The sequence below is a fragment of the Oikopleura dioica genome, chromosome XSR, assembly GCF_907165135.1.
Source record: "Oikopleura dioica chromosome XSR, OKI2018_I68_1.0, whole genome shotgun sequence".
NCBI classification, from domain to species: Eukaryota; Metazoa; Chordata; class Appendicularia; order Copelata; family Oikopleuridae; genus Oikopleura; species Oikopleura dioica.
In genome coordinates, this window is record NC_137294.1 from 7370246 (window position 1) to 7384992 (window position 14747).

The 14747-nt window shown below is 39.9% G+C and overlaps 4 protein-coding genes and 1 long non-coding RNA gene across 5 annotated transcripts; 3 read left to right on the forward strand and 2 right to left on the reverse strand.

Moving 5' to 3' along the window:
* The first annotated feature begins 3722 nt into the window (after positions 1–3722).
* On the forward strand, positions 3723–4449 carry LOC145709582 (uncharacterized). The gene is made up of 2 exons (XR_014134907.1): positions 3723–4153; positions 4194–4449. It is a non-coding gene; the product is annotated as an uncharacterized LOC145709582 (long non-coding RNA).
* A 128-nt stretch (positions 4450–4577) lies between these two features.
* LOC145709080 (alpha-endosulfine-like) lies at positions 4578–5221 on the reverse strand. Its single transcript, XM_081786763.1, has 5 exons — positions 5025–5221; positions 4923–4981; positions 4820–4881; positions 4653–4772; positions 4578–4598 (listed from the first exon to the last, which is right to left on the reverse strand). Exons 1-5 carry the CDS (start codon positions 5096–5098, stop codon positions 4578–4580), a joined length of 336 nt encoding a protein of 111 aa, XP_081642889.1. The 5' UTR covers positions 5099–5221.
* Positions 5222–6834: 1613 nt separating this feature from the next.
* LOC145709081 (plectin-like) lies at positions 6835–7847 on the forward strand. The gene is made up of 3 exons (XM_081786764.1): positions 6835–7002; positions 7095–7384; positions 7424–7847. The coding sequence occupies exons 1-3, from the start codon at positions 6835–6837 to the stop codon at positions 7845–7847; spliced, it is 882 nt and encodes a 293-aa protein (XP_081642890.1).
* A 46-nt stretch (positions 7848–7893) lies between these two features.
* Positions 7894–9034, forward strand: LOC145708520 (desmoplakin-like). The gene is made up of 5 exons (XM_081786199.1): positions 7894–8116; positions 8162–8336; positions 8381–8654; positions 8695–8801; positions 8843–9034. Exons 1-5 carry the CDS (start codon positions 8024–8026, stop codon positions 8962–8964), a joined length of 771 nt encoding a protein of 256 aa, XP_081642325.1. The 5' UTR covers positions 7894–8023; the 3' UTR covers positions 8965–9034.
* Positions 9035–11098: 2064 nt separating this feature from the next.
* LOC145707492 (uncharacterized) lies at positions 11099–12908 on the reverse strand. The gene is made up of 5 exons (XM_081785025.1): positions 12599–12908; positions 12301–12402; positions 12144–12261; positions 11407–11534; positions 11099–11340 (listed from the first exon to the last, which is right to left on the reverse strand). The coding sequence occupies exons 2-5, from the start codon at positions 12393–12395 to the stop codon at positions 11223–11225; spliced, it is 459 nt and encodes a 152-aa protein (XP_081641151.1). The 5' UTR covers positions 12396–12402; positions 12599–12908; the 3' UTR covers positions 11099–11222.
* Positions 12909–14747: the final 1839 nt, after the last annotated feature.

Sequence of the window (14747 nt, forward strand, 5' to 3'; positions counted from 1 at the left end):
CGTTTCATTCATCGTCTTAAAATGTGCGATTGATGGATCGATTTTGACCTAGCTTCAATAAAAAAAGCAACGCGTCATCACGAGAAACAACTTCCGGATTTCCGTCTCGTTCTGTCGTTTTATTCGACATTACATCGAAGTCATTAATAGATGTCAGACGAGATGGATGCTCCTCTGGAATTGCCCTTTGCCTTCTCATTTTGAGAGCATGAATTAACGTGAGAGAGTTAGACAAAGAGTGTTAACAGAATACTTTGTTAATATAAAGCTTTCGCACATACCGCTCATATTTTGGTTCAAACATCTTCTAGAGAGCCAAAATATTTTTAGGTTGCACAGGCTTGTTTGGTATTGATTTGCAACACTAATTCTCCTGACAAGACTTCGTTATTTTCCGTCAGCAGTTGTTGCGAGAGTAGATATTGTTCAGAATAATTCAGCGTATATTTCCATCAATGGAAATTATAAGTTCAAAAATAGCCAGTGTGTACAGGTGGGTTAAAGTTCGGAAGAGCGAATTTTCGGAGATGAAATTCGAGTCGCAAATGGAGGATTTACTATTGCGCTAAGAAAAGCTGCGCAAAATGGCCTCTTGAAAAGTAGCAGGTGTCTCATTGACACCGCGCAAGATAAACGCTCGTCGGAAGTAGGGACAATGCCACGCGCGTGTGCCCAAATTATTTCTTACTGAAAAATTTGCTTATCGGCGTAAATCATACACTATCCTACACTCCGTCTTTACTGTGATGAAAAATATCTCAACTGTCTGAAACTCGTTGGCAATTCACGTTTTCTGAAACGCTTTCGCAATGTTGTATAAAACTCGGGTAAACAGATCTAGTCGGAATAAGGGTTATGTCTTGTATGATTGTATGAAATTGTCGTACACCCTGGAGTTTATTTAATTGATGTTCGTCGAACAAGGAGTGTGGATTCTCCGCCGAAAACTCCTACGAAAAAGCATTCAATGAGTGGTGGCTTATGCATCTGAAGAGAAAATTTTCCTCCTTTCTTCCTCGCCGGCGTACCTCATTAGCGGATTGATTTTTCGAAATCCTGAGTGGGCTCCCGTTCTGAACCTTTTCGATTTTTATTCATCCCGTTTTCGCCGCGCAAAGGCATTAATGTTAAATGAGAGCACTTGAGAATTTCGATTCGACCGCACCGTCTGGTATCAACAATGGGTACTTACGCGTTTGTCTCGCTTGAACACTTAGTTCTATTTTTGGAATTTTCGCGAAACTCAGATCAAACATGGTAGACATATCTTTAGATTTTGGCTGAACAACTTTGAGAAGATAATCTCTGCCCCCATCGCAAACGTAAAAAGATCGAGAAGAAACTTCATTATATGGTAAGGCGACACTTGCACCAGTGATTATTAGGTCATCGTGGAACCTTCTTTTGAAAGCCTTTTAAAATAATTCTCTATCTCGCTAAGAAACCTTCAGTAGCCCGTGGTATCTACTTGTAGAGCAACGAGTGAAAGATTTCTTGAAAATGATTCTAGCTACAGGATTTCAAAAACAACTATTGAGAATAAATTGGCTTACCAAAAACTCTGATCTGAAAAGTTTTAGAATTCTTCAATTCTACAAGTAAGACAATTATTTTTTGACAGTTTCGTTTCCGTCCATTGTTAAAATTCTCGACAGTGAGATATTGTTAAGCACAGCTTGTTCTAAGTTTAACTTCTAAGGCGGAAAGGCATTACCACCGTTATTTTCTTTCATAAGAGAATGTGTTGATGCCAATAATTTATTGGCTCAGAAAAATTTAAGTTTGCTGATATGGACGTGTGATTTGTGGACATGCTACGCGAGAATGCCTTTTGCCAATATTTTCAGTGAGCAGTGACCCACGGCACCTGCATCTGGAGTCGGCTACTATGTTATTGCGCGAAAGAAATAAACATCGAAAGGGAAAGGTCTCATTCGGCGCAGCTTGATTTCACGCGCTTTGATTTTTCACGAGGACACCGCGACAAGTGATAACAACGCGCCAAAATGCTGATATATTGGGGTCATGGAAGGTGAGGAGTCCAAATATGCAGGTGGTCTCACCTCGTTGTCTCGGGACCATGCAGATGCGAGCAAGTGCGGCGGATCAATAGCGTAAACTGCCCTGCATCGCAGATAAAATCAACATCCGCTACCCCCCTTAGAGAGATAATTTGACGCAAACTGGAATTTTGAATAATATATTTCGACGATGAAATACAAAATGTACAAGATTTTGAGAAATATACAATGAATACATAATGAATATGAGTTTGTACAAATTATAATTCGCTATAAACTGATTTAAACTGGACGATGGGCTCATCTGGGGAGCCTAATTGGCGGCAAATTTCTCGGATATTTCTAGGAGTTCATTAGAAAAAGAATTTTTAATAAAATTAACCTTCGTTGCCAATCTTCAGGCTGATTCGAAATCTCTTCAAACCAGCAACGAATTGAGTAATGCTTTACTCTGACGATTGACTTTCGTCGTCGATATTTTCCGTTCGCAAATTTGTTTAAATTTTCCACTTTATAGTTCCACACAATTTTACAGGCTCTACGAATGCAATTTCGTCCGGAACTAGCAGCTCTGTAGGCAGAATGGATCGCCTAAACCAAATTACCGCGGTTATAAGATAGACTAAGGGGAGTGAGAGACCTGGTTTGAGTTCTCTGGCCAGTTTTTTGATTTTCTCTTTCACTTCTTCGTAAGTAGGAAAATTAAATTTATGCTTAGCCGCCATATTTTTTGCGAATTACGCTTGCACCGAAGAGCTCCGTCCCGATTACGACCTAGATTACCATCACTTCTACCCCCAAGCTACTCTTGAACCGCCGCGCTAGCTCACAGCTGTTATCTCATTTTCAAATCTGTACCTATTTGGACTCCTCACCTTCCATAAACTCGATATATTTACAACGGCTAGTCAAGCTTCTCTTCCTCGTTCTCTTCAGCCAGTTCTTTCGCAGTTCTAGTTGGCGTGTTGCCACCATTTCCAAGGGCTCCTGTCAAACATCTTTGAGATTTAAAAACGTCCTAATTTCCATCGAGTTCACGAATGGAATCATCTCTCTGGAACCCTTTATTTCTAAGTAAACCTAGGGAAAAGTCTATTTTGCTCTTTGTCGGGTTTAAAGGAACGCTTATTTTGAGGCTATTGATCCTTCCGCTTGACGCAGCACGGATGGACCGTCTCAAAGTCACGCAAAACTGTTCTAGCTAAATTAAAATCTTACGAAATCTTGTCGTGTCGATACCACCCTACATATAAGATTATCAAAGAGGCAGCTAATGCGCCTGAGAAACTTTCAAACGTGAAATAATTATAGGCACAAATTCTTCGCCGCCAAATCTCTACTTCCGAAAAATTCACAAATTTGCGTAGCTACCAATTTCAGCCCCCGAAAATCGACTTGACATATTTTTTTTTATCCACGTAACAATTATGACAATTAGCACCATCAAACTTAGGAGAAATTCACTTTTTGGTGTATTGATAAAGACAACATGCTCTTTCGTAATAGAGCAGAAGAATTATGATGCAGAACCGGATTTCGTCGCAAAAATTGACATAACAGGCCGCGTAGAGTGGATGGATCTTTACCCACAAAATTGTGATGTTCTACATGCGCAGATGTTAAAAGGAAAAACCGTATTTTGATAAATGTTTCCGCCCCGACAGACGGAATACACTAGTGAGTTATGACCCCTTATAAATATTGGGCCCATTCGAAATTGATCAAAAAATTTGCAATCGTATTAAAAATTAATAAATTGAGGCAGAACTGTAGATTATAAAAGCGCAACTTGTGTCAGAGAGCAGATGAACATAGGATCGGGCTCAAGAATATTTGCTTGGTAGAAGTTGAGTATCTTAGACCCGCAAAAGAGAACAACCACAACATCGTCAACAATATCGACTTACGTCTTAATTCAGGCCGGTTTCTTATAAAAAGCCAACAGAGACTAAAGAACTTCGAGTTGAAATCTTAAAAGAACTCATACAGCAACAATTGTCGCAAGAGTTCACTACTTTTTCTCAGAATCTGCGAGCTAAAATGGCCATGTCAAATGTCTTCCTCGGCGCTAGCATTGGATTTTGCTTTCTCCTTCTTCTTTTTGTCTTCACAATCCTTTTCCGAATCAAATCGTAAGTCATCCCAGTCGAAACAGAATAAACGCAGATTTAGAGGTCAAAAAGTCTGCTGCTTCCCCTGTGGAAAGCTTCGGAAGAAAAAGTCCACAGTTGCAGGAACAGGCGGAAACTCAAACGGAGAACCAAAGCTTTTAAAATCGACCACAGTGAACCCAGAAGCCTCGGACCAGCCAATCGTCAACGTATAGAATAGTAGCAATACTAAAGTCATCACCGAATTGTCAAAAAATCTACATCTTGACCCTTCCTCTACGATAACTGTTCAGTTCATTTCAAAACAAAATAAATCAGTGTTTTCCATACATAAATCAAAGGAGACAACGACATTGGCGCAACTAAAATTTATTTGAATGTTTGACTTTGAGAATTTTTTGGCGAAATCTCGCACCAAGGAGTGAACGTCCATTGTCGATGAAGTTCAAGTTGAATGTTCGACAAGCTAAATATTGGATTTAAGTGATGAGCGCAAAAGAAGTGATTAGCGATCACTTACCTTCGAGTTCTGACGTTTGAGCGGTTGTTTTACTTTCTGCGGCAGATCAGCGCTTTTTGTCACAGCAGGTTGGCCCTCGACACTGTTCACTCGTGCCAGGGGGTTGTGACGAGGGTCTTTCTGAAATGCATACCATCATCATACATTTTTGGAAGTTAATGTCGTACCTTGCTCATTTTCACCACTTCCATGTTGTAGTCGCCGGAGTCAAAGTATTTTCTTCCAGAACCTTATTATTGATTACTCACTCTACTCAGTACATTCATTCACCTTTGAGTTTTTTCATGAGCATCGAACCTTTTCGCCGGTCAATATTTCCATACCGCGCTCTATATTTTATTGAGTTTCAAAAACAAAATTATATGCTCATACTTCAACTTATCTTCTTGTGATTTGATTGCACTTTCTCTCTCTGCAATGTCCGTTGCTTGGGAGGTATCTTCCATGTTCGCACCTTTATCGTTGATATTCTGTAAGTGCTTTTAAAGCAAGTCTAATCATTCACCAGTAACTAAGGAGATAAAAGCCTTTGTCTTATCATTGCCCGTATCGGCGGATTGCTCCGACATTCTCTTGGTATTTAAGTTTTTACGATGCGTGTCTATTGACTGGAAACAATAATATGAAGAAATGTGGAAAAGTAATTCTGAAAAAAGTCCCAAAGCGTTCCTGATCGATTTGGTCAGCCGTGCCAAATTGGTTATCTCAGCAACGCTCCAAAGACTTTCATCAAAACGAAGGGGCTTTCTATATTTGTGATGTTCTTATTCAAAGTATGGATAATAATTCAATAATATGAAAGAGAGAAGACTTTTAAGGAATATATTCGCTTCAAATGAAAGTAATTGCTCAATGATCGAAAAGCAAAACACAAATTGATGGATTTCGAAGTTCGAAATATGGACAAGGCAAATGTAATTAAAATATATCTTGAGGATTTTTCTGATGATAATTTTTCTGAAATTGAATCAAACTGTTACGAACCATTACATACATATATTGAATATGTAAGATTACGTTTTGTTTTCAATGAGATTTTGTTGCGTGAGAATAGCAAAAATTAGAGCCAAAACTCTCAGAAATCGACAGCCACGGATGGATACGAAAAAAACTCATGCAACGAGTGGCCCCTCATTTACGACCAGGCTATCTTCCATGATAATAGTTAAGGTTTATCATCACCTTCCTGAAAAAAAGCTGACAGAATGAAGATTCACGAAATAATAAACAATGAAAATTAGAGGCTCTAATTTAGGGCTTCGCCTGACGAAGTTCGTCAACATAACTATAAACAAGTATATCGTCAATCTTTTTTATGCAAATGACGAGAGCATAACGCGCTCCGTCTGTCATTTATCCCCCGTTCTTTCCATATTCTTCTTATTTATCGCAGCAGTTTATTATGCAGCTGGACACGTTGAATCAACAGATATTCGTGATTTTCGAATAAATATAAAGTCGGAATAATGAATCAACTGCTTGCACAACGATAATCTTACTTACATCAATACCATTTAAAAAAGAACCCGCTAAAAAAATATGGTAGAATTAGAGCTCTTGATTTCCTTGTTGCTGTCTATTGCAAATACAGACTCTAAAGGTCAGATAAAGGAACGATGAAGAATCGTTAGAATTTTGGTAGTCCGCTTTGTTGCGCGTTCGTTGGTGCGCGTTTTGAGCCCGCGGCAGAGTTCCATATTGAAAAGTCCCCAGCCAAATAGAGCTGTCCTGAAAGTAGTATGCAAGAGAAACTTGATTCAGGATGGCCTCCTATTTACTGGACGCGTTATCCATACAACTGTTCGTCTGCCTTATAATTCTTGTAATAGAAGTTCTTGCGGTGCATATAGGCAAAGAGTTAAAAGAGATCAAAAGAAGTAGACATTTTCCTGCAGATCACCTTAAAACTCTTCGAAGGACTCGTTGTTTGTTTGATAAAATTCCGCTACTACCGTGGAAAGTATCAAACACTAAAAGATCTGAAAAATTCAAAGACTTTGTGTCAAAAGAAGTGAAACCGTTGGTAGAGACAACCGATAGTGAAGCACAGTCAGATGAATCGTGCTTCGATAATAATGGCTATTTATCAATAATAAAAGAAAAAGTAGTGGAAAAGTCCTTTCCCGCGCAGGAAATCGGGGAGCAGAACTTACAGCATCCTCTCGAGTCGCGGAAGGTATCTATGGCGCCGTCAGCTGAAACTTATGGAGAAGGATATGTCAATGAGGAAATGTACACATTCTCCCATCCAAATACAAATTACCAGGGTAAAGACGAGCACTACCAGATTGATGAAGGACCACCCCAGTACGACGAAGAGATTCGCGGAGGATTCAATGGTCAGCCACAGGCTAGCTTTCAAGATGATCCGAGTCAATTTAGGAAAGGTTTTTTAATATCTCTCCCGAAAAAGTTAATTTACAAGTAGACAGAAAACTGTAGAACCTAAATAGTGGAATTGATGTTGAAAAAATGGTTGACTTCTCTCGTGATCAACTAGACGTTGACAGGGAAGAAATCGCAACTCGAATAGGCGCGGACAAACTCTGGGTTCCTAATGGATTTCACGGCAAAACAACTGTACTCAATCTTTACGTCACTGGACTCGTTACTAGCTCGCAGTTACAACAGCTTCATCTTGGACAAATAGGCCTAGAAGAGATCATGAACTGCACTTGGAGATTTTTATACGGCGATACCCCGGTCGGTGGAGTACTCGACATCAAAACGAGGTAAATGGCTCACCATTAATCACAAAACGATTCTTTAAGAGAGACCAACAACGTATCCGAAGCATTTGAAAAGGGTCTTCTATCAAAAAAACAGGCAATAATGCTACTCGAGGCACAGGCCTGTCTGGCCTGCATGATCAATCCGAAAACAGGCGACAAAATGCGAGTAGAAGAAGCGTTAGCGGCTGGTTACGTGTCGTCCAAGTTTAAACGACATTTACTTCTCGCAGAGCAGGCAGTGTTTGGCTTTGAAGCAGTCAACGGCCAGATCCTCTCTCTTTTTGACGCGATGAAACTCGGCATGGTTCCACAAGGAATGGCCTACAGAATAATGGAGGTACAATTTGTGACCGGCGGACTCATCTGTCCACGCCGACGACATCGAGTACCTACAAATGTTGCGCTTCGTTCTGGACTTATCGACACTGAGACTTTGGGAGTACTCCAAAATAGGGAGGGCTAAAATCCGAATAGGCAATCAAAGTATTAAAGCAGATTTTGACCCATGAAAGACAATCTGGAGAGTCGTACCGCAAACTCTACGATACAGCTCAAGATGATCCAGAGAGTGGTTTCCGCGTGCTTTACATCGATCCAGCCCTAGCAATCCCAAAAGAAGCGAAATCAATTGATCATACAATGTTTGATGAGCCTTTACAGCCGTCAAATGCTGGTAACAAGCTTGATACTTTGGCAAAGTCAGGAATGATAGACCAGCAGATTCTTCAAAAGGTAAAGATGTTCATATTTGCAATTTTATTCATATCGCATATTAAGTTTAAAAAAGGCGAAATAGACGAGAAAGCCATCAAAGAAAAATTGATGCCATTTGTTGGTGGCTCTGGTGCGATCGGAGGTGTATTACACAAAGAGACTGGAAGTATTTATTCCTTCACCGAAGCGCTAGAACTTCGCCTAATCAAGCGATCCGTAGCAATAGAGTTTCTTCAAGGTATTTCAGTTGTCGTTCTACAAGTTTGTTTGAATCCTGTTTAGCTCAAATTGCTACAGGTGGACTTATTCATCCCAAAACTGGAGAAAAAGCATCATTACAAAATGGAATTTCCTATAATTGGGTGCCGAAGATATTCGAACACAGCTTACTAGAGGCTGAACGAGCATATAAAGGCTTTACTATTGCCGGCCATTCAGGTCCTGTCCCGTTAGTTGAGGCTATCCGGGTTGGCATCGTTGGTGAAATGCAAGGCACGCGATTCTTAGAGGCTCAAGTTTCCACTGGCGGACTGGTCGACCCAGCATACGGATATAGGTATCTTAGTAGTCTACGATCGAGCTCTTTAATTTTTCAGAATTCCTCTTGATATGGCGAAATCACAGAATCTCGTTGATAACAGAGTTATCGGACTGCTGACACCGGAATCTCCAGAGCAGAAGGGATATGTTGACCCACAAACTGGTATGTTCTTTTTGATTTGTCATTTTGTTGATGAATTTAAGGCGAAAACAAAACGTACGAAGAACTGCTATCCGCGTGCATAAAGCGCAACAACATTCCATTACTCCAAGTAACAGATCGTGCGAACCAGATCACGCAGAATCAAATGGTTTTCATCGGATAAACATACGCGAATTGACCCCTCGAAAATTGTACATTTATTACATACTGCCAAATATACTTCAATATTTAGTTTTAAACAGCGTCGCTTGATATGAAGAGTTGAGAAAATTTCAAATTAAAAGTTACAATTTCAAGCCCATATTTCCTGAATCTAACAGATCGTTGAGGAGTTCTATTGCCAGGCGTTCTACTGCCAACATTGATTCTACCAAATGAGATGAGTTCCGATCTCCTCCGTTTCTGAATTTCGCGAGATTTTCGATAATTTGCCGAAAAATTCAGAAAGAACTTCATTAGTTTTCAAGATCGCTCTATAAATAATTGAACAGTATCAGTTCTTGAAAACCAAAATATATCATATACATCGTCATAAAAAGCAACACTAGCGCTGGAGAATAAAGCACTTTAAAATCATTAAAATAAAATAATGCAACTCAAGCGCACCAAAAGTATAAAGGCATCCCTGAAAGAAATCAGCAGGATCTTCAAACTCCGCCACGTCCTAAATAAGAGTAAGGCTAGATTTTCGACTAGTAAGCAAATATCTTTTTTACTGAAGATTCTGTCGTTTGTAAATTCGAAGCTTCCTCTAGTTCAAAATTCATAACAAAGAGTGTTTTTAAAATTGTGCTTCTCTTGAGAATATTTTGATCTAAATCTGTCTTCCTCGACTTTCGGGTATTCAAGGCTCGCTGCTACGCTTCTGCTGTCAATTACTGTTAAATCAAGCAGTAGGGCAATATTTAGAAGAGGATTACTCAGACTCGATATTCAACAGTACATACAAGATAAGAGTACACGGCCTTGGACGTGAGAAAAAACCGGTTATGAACGACTCGTCATCGCTCCATTCTATTCGTCTGTTTAGATTGGAAGAAATAGTTATATTTGCTAATCTCTTCTACGAGTAAAGAACTTATAGAATTGAAATCGACTGAAAGAAAACTGAGGAAAGAGCTTTCCCGAAACTTGGAAGATCAGAAAAAAGTCTGTACAGCAATCAAAGGAAGGGAAAGACTGGCATTCCTTCATTATTTAAAAAGCGATCATAGTTAGCCCTTGAGAAAGTCGACGAACATGACTTGAAAGATGTTGAAAGAAGGGGAATACGACTACAAAAAGAAATCTTGTCCTGCTCAAGTCGAAAACGAAGACACTCGCAAGAAACCAGGATCTGCGCCAATTGTTCAACTCAGTTCATAAATCATGGACAGTATGTTTTCCCTTGTGGACATATGGGATATTGGCGGGATTCAAATTGAAATTATATTATTTTAAAATTAAACATTATTTAATATAATTAATTTAATCAAAAGTCGTTTATGATATCAATTGATATTTATCATTTTCGGAATTCATTATCTCCACTGAAGGTTCCTTCGACATAACTTATTTGAATCTTTTCAAAAGGTACTGTATCTCTTGTACCCGTCCATCTGGCCTACAAACATTTTACCGGTACTGCCCAGTGTTTGAAATAATGGTCAAAACTCTCGTGAGCGAGTGAGCGCGAGCAGAGGCCCTCAGAACTTTAACACGAGTGAGCGAGCGCGAGCAGACTCTTTTGATTTTTTGGTGAGCGAGCGAGCGCGAGCGCAGATACCAGGATTTTTCTATGAGTGAGCAAGCGTGAGCGCTCGCTCGCTCGCTTACGCTCACTCGCAGCTTTTCAACAACGTTTTCATTGAGTGATTTCTTGAAAAATTCTAATACTTTTAAATTTGAAGGACTTTTAACTATCATAAGTTAATCATGTGTATTCTTACGAGATTAAAAGATAATATCAAGATAGATTTCATAAATATCAAATGATTTTGTGATGAGGGTGACTTCACTAAAAATAACCGTGAGCGAGCGTGAGTGAGCGCAAGCTGGGACCTTGGAATTTTATGGTGAGTGAGCGAGCGCGAGCAAAGGTTCTCGAAATCAACGTGAGTGAGTGAGCATGAGCGCTTGCTCACTCGCTCGCGCTCGTGGCTCGCGCTCACCATTTTTTCAAACACTGGTACTGCCCGTCTTGCAGCATCGAGTTTCACCTTTCCCAACTAACGTCTGTCAAGCGACACTATTTTCGTCCAAGCAACAGAGGATGACCTTTTGACAAGATCTTTCTCCAGCCAAGAGGAAGCTTCAAATTCGTACAACTATTTTTTTCACAGAATAAATCGCAGTTTTGTTGAATCATCATTGTTATTAGAAGTGCAGAATCAGAAGTTTTTGAAAGTTTTAAAGTCTTGCTGGTATCGTAGAATGAATAATTTACGTATAAGCATTTGTTTTACGCCTCCTGGTCGTGCGAGTATTAGTCTTCTTTTTTCGCTTTGTTCCATACTCTTCGTCATCCGACTCGTCGGAATTCGGGTTGTTCGCAAGATGGCTGAATTACAGATCAGATTCAGGCTTCCGAGCATCTTTTGAAGTGCTTAGAGGAGCGAGAACTTACCGTGCGAGGATTTCGTCGAGGGCAGTGTTATCGGGTGTGTTTGGTCTATCAGGAGGGTCGCTTGGGCACATGGTTTCTAGTGATGGGCGCGTTTTGCATCGGAACTTTGTTGATGGGTAGGAAAACACCTAAATAAATATAAAAAGTCAATATAAAACGTCGCTCAGTAACATAAGGATACGAGGGGCCGCTCAAGTCATACAGAAAACAAAGAAATGAATGCAATATTAGCTAGGCAAATGTATAAAGCGAAACATTCGTGAAGGAGCTAACTTTTAGTCCTCGCGTGGCAAAATCCTACTAGCAGGACAAATGTCTAGTAATCGGGAGTGTGGTAAGCGCAAGTTCGCCCGTCTGTTCACGAGAGGTTTCACGAAGCGCCTCACGGCAGCCCTGGCTAAGGGGATCAGCGCCACGCCATCATTTTTCACGAATTCCGTGAACACGGGCGGCGGCGGCAGTCACTCACGCTGGCCGTGAGCCCAGTCAGCAAGAGACCACCGCCGACACCACCTCCAACACTAGATGAAAGTACTTAAACGAAGGCGCTCCAATTGGTTTACTATACCTCCCAAAACCATGAAAACTAACGAATAAGATTTAAAAACATAACTAAAAATTATCGTACAAGAATAATTTGTACAATTTTGAAAAGCGCTTTTGTTTGTTGCTTCAAATAGTACTGGTTAGCCTTAGTAAATTATATTTTGGTCGAAATGTTTGATTTCATTTCTCACTTGAGTATTTTTCTGGGCTGGTTGGCGATGGTGGGCACATCTTTTTACTTGGGCAATCATCGACACTTCGGACTCTCGCTCGGCGACTTTTCTTCGCGCAGTTCTTTCCCGCAGCATCCTGAACCAGTTAAAATCTGCTGGCGTTTAGAAACAGTACCGGTTGTTGTAGATTCGGCACGATTCGAGGGCGTCCTTGTATCTGATGTTGTCCCAGTTGCGACTCGTAACTACTTTTCCGCTTTCGGAGACCATATCAACTCTAAAATAATAGTCAATAATTATGAAATGAATCACGGGTTTGTTAATCTATTCAGATAATGTTAAATACACTATTCAATTTATTACAACAATTTTAAAGTAAAAACGGTTTCAATGAGTTTACAATTTAAAACTAAGGAAGAAAGAACAATAAGAGTAATATTTTCCAAATCGTGGCAGCATTTCTAGCAACTTACAGTGTTCTCTTTGAAGGAAGGCTCTAATTTGGTTTTCGCGGTGTTACGTGATAGAGTGAATGAGACAAAGGCGTCGTCACTAATTCGTTTCTCTTCTTTTTTTTTATTTTTTGGCGAGTTCGCGCTCAGCATTCACTTTCTCCATTTAAACAAGGAAGAAAGACAGGCAGCAGGAAAGTTTCTGGGTTTCTTTGACGGCGTGGCTCACGCTGGCCGAGGGCAGTACACGGCTGAGATAGTCGACGCTTCTCTTCTCGTGCGTTTTCTCTCCCTGCCAGGGCGAAGGAGGCGATTCGCGAAGGAAATCTAGATCGCTTTTTTTCTTTCCCTCTCTCTCTTTTCTTTTTGGCCCTGAGGGCGGTCGAGGGCAGCGTTAGAGCCGCCACAAGTCCCTTGAGGGGCAAACACAACGCGAGCGACGAGGTCCACTCCGTCAAGTCCCTCCTCGGGTGACGATCTCACTCTGGGAGCCAACGCGCCCACGGCCAAAGCCAAAAAAAAGAATCGCCATTTTGGCCTATTTTCAAACGCGCCTTAAGGGATCCCCCCCTGATTTTTCAAATCTTTATGACGGGTCTACCAGTGCCATATTTAAATTCCTCGTTTCATAAGGATCATTTTGATGGTTAATTGTACCCGATTACAAACATCGTTACCCAAAATTTTTGCACTTGAAAATCGCGAAAATGCATGTAAAATGAACTTAGCGTGAAAATCGTAATTTTTTTCGACTTTTCAGTGTCATCAAAAGTAGACGAATAAGGGGTCTATCGAAAGCCTAGAATGTACTGAATAAGAATATAATAACCGCACTAGATATTCTGGCCACAAATTGGCGCTAGAGAGCAATTTGAAGCTAAAAAAGGGTAAAAATGGCTTCAAAAAGTTGTTCATTAGAAATTTCTTCTGTTACTTTATCAATCACACTTATCATGCATGCAAATGTAGCCAAGGGTCTAAACTTCATAACAATGAAGTAATATAAGGAATGCATAAGGCCAGAAAAAAGTAGATACAACTTGAAAATGGCCGAAAATGGCCGTTTTTGGCAACCTAAGTCACTTTGACGGCTTCTAATGCATAAGTGAATCTTATAACTAGGGGCTTATCGTGCATGCGTTTGCTCGTCAAGAAACGGGCTTCAATTTGAGCCCCTTTACAGACCCACACGCAAGACGAGTAAAAAGTAGATAGGGGTCAGAGTTGGGAAAATTGGGGGGGGATCCCTTAAATCAAGAGGTTGTTTCAAAAATTTAAAACAATTACATTTTTTGGAAGTTCATACCTTCGTCTAGGTTTGAATAAAGCTAAATTAAAAAATTCAAAAAAATCATTACGATATACCATCGTCGAACCTAGGATCTGAAAATCTTGAAAAATGAGTTTTTAAATAAAAATAATTGTCTCTCGTAATAAAATTAATAAATTCTAGCAATAAAATTAACTTTTGTGAAGGATGAAAAGCTTTCACATTTAATTTGAGAAAAAGTTCTTCTTCTGGTGGTCACTGAGAGGGGTAGATATTTTGATATCAAACTACTTTTTTACCAAAATCGACTTGCTGAATTCGTCCGAAATTTTAATTGCAGAGTTCATCAAAATCTACGACCCAAAATTCCAAGTTGGAATTTCGAGGTACTCAATTTCTTTTCTGCGAATTCCTGACAAATGAGAGGATTTCGAATTTTTATAGCTTGAAAGAAAAGATTTTTCTGATTTGTGGAAGCTAAAACTCAACTAGCTTCTAATTTATAAATTTTAATTCAATTCCCAACAAGCCAATTCATGACAATTTCCACAAGTCCCTGCTTTCGCCTCCTTGAATACTGGAGTCGTAAAAAGAGCTGTAGAAAAGAGCGCGCAGCTTTTGAATAGTCATTTTCGTCATGTCAAAAATCAGATTCACGAGCGCGGTTCACGAGGAAAAGCTCTCACGCGCGTTCGTGAGCGCAACTGCGCGCTCCCTTCAACGCCGCGCAAATTTATTATTTTTTCTTCTTTTTCGATTTTTGCACTTTTAAATTCACGTTTTTAATTTTATAATGTCTTCCTTTCCTGTTAGTCGCGCTAAGAGCCGAATTATCCCACGGTTATCAACGATGAGAAAAAGTTTCAAAAAATTCTCACGTGATTTGAAGATCTTCTAAAA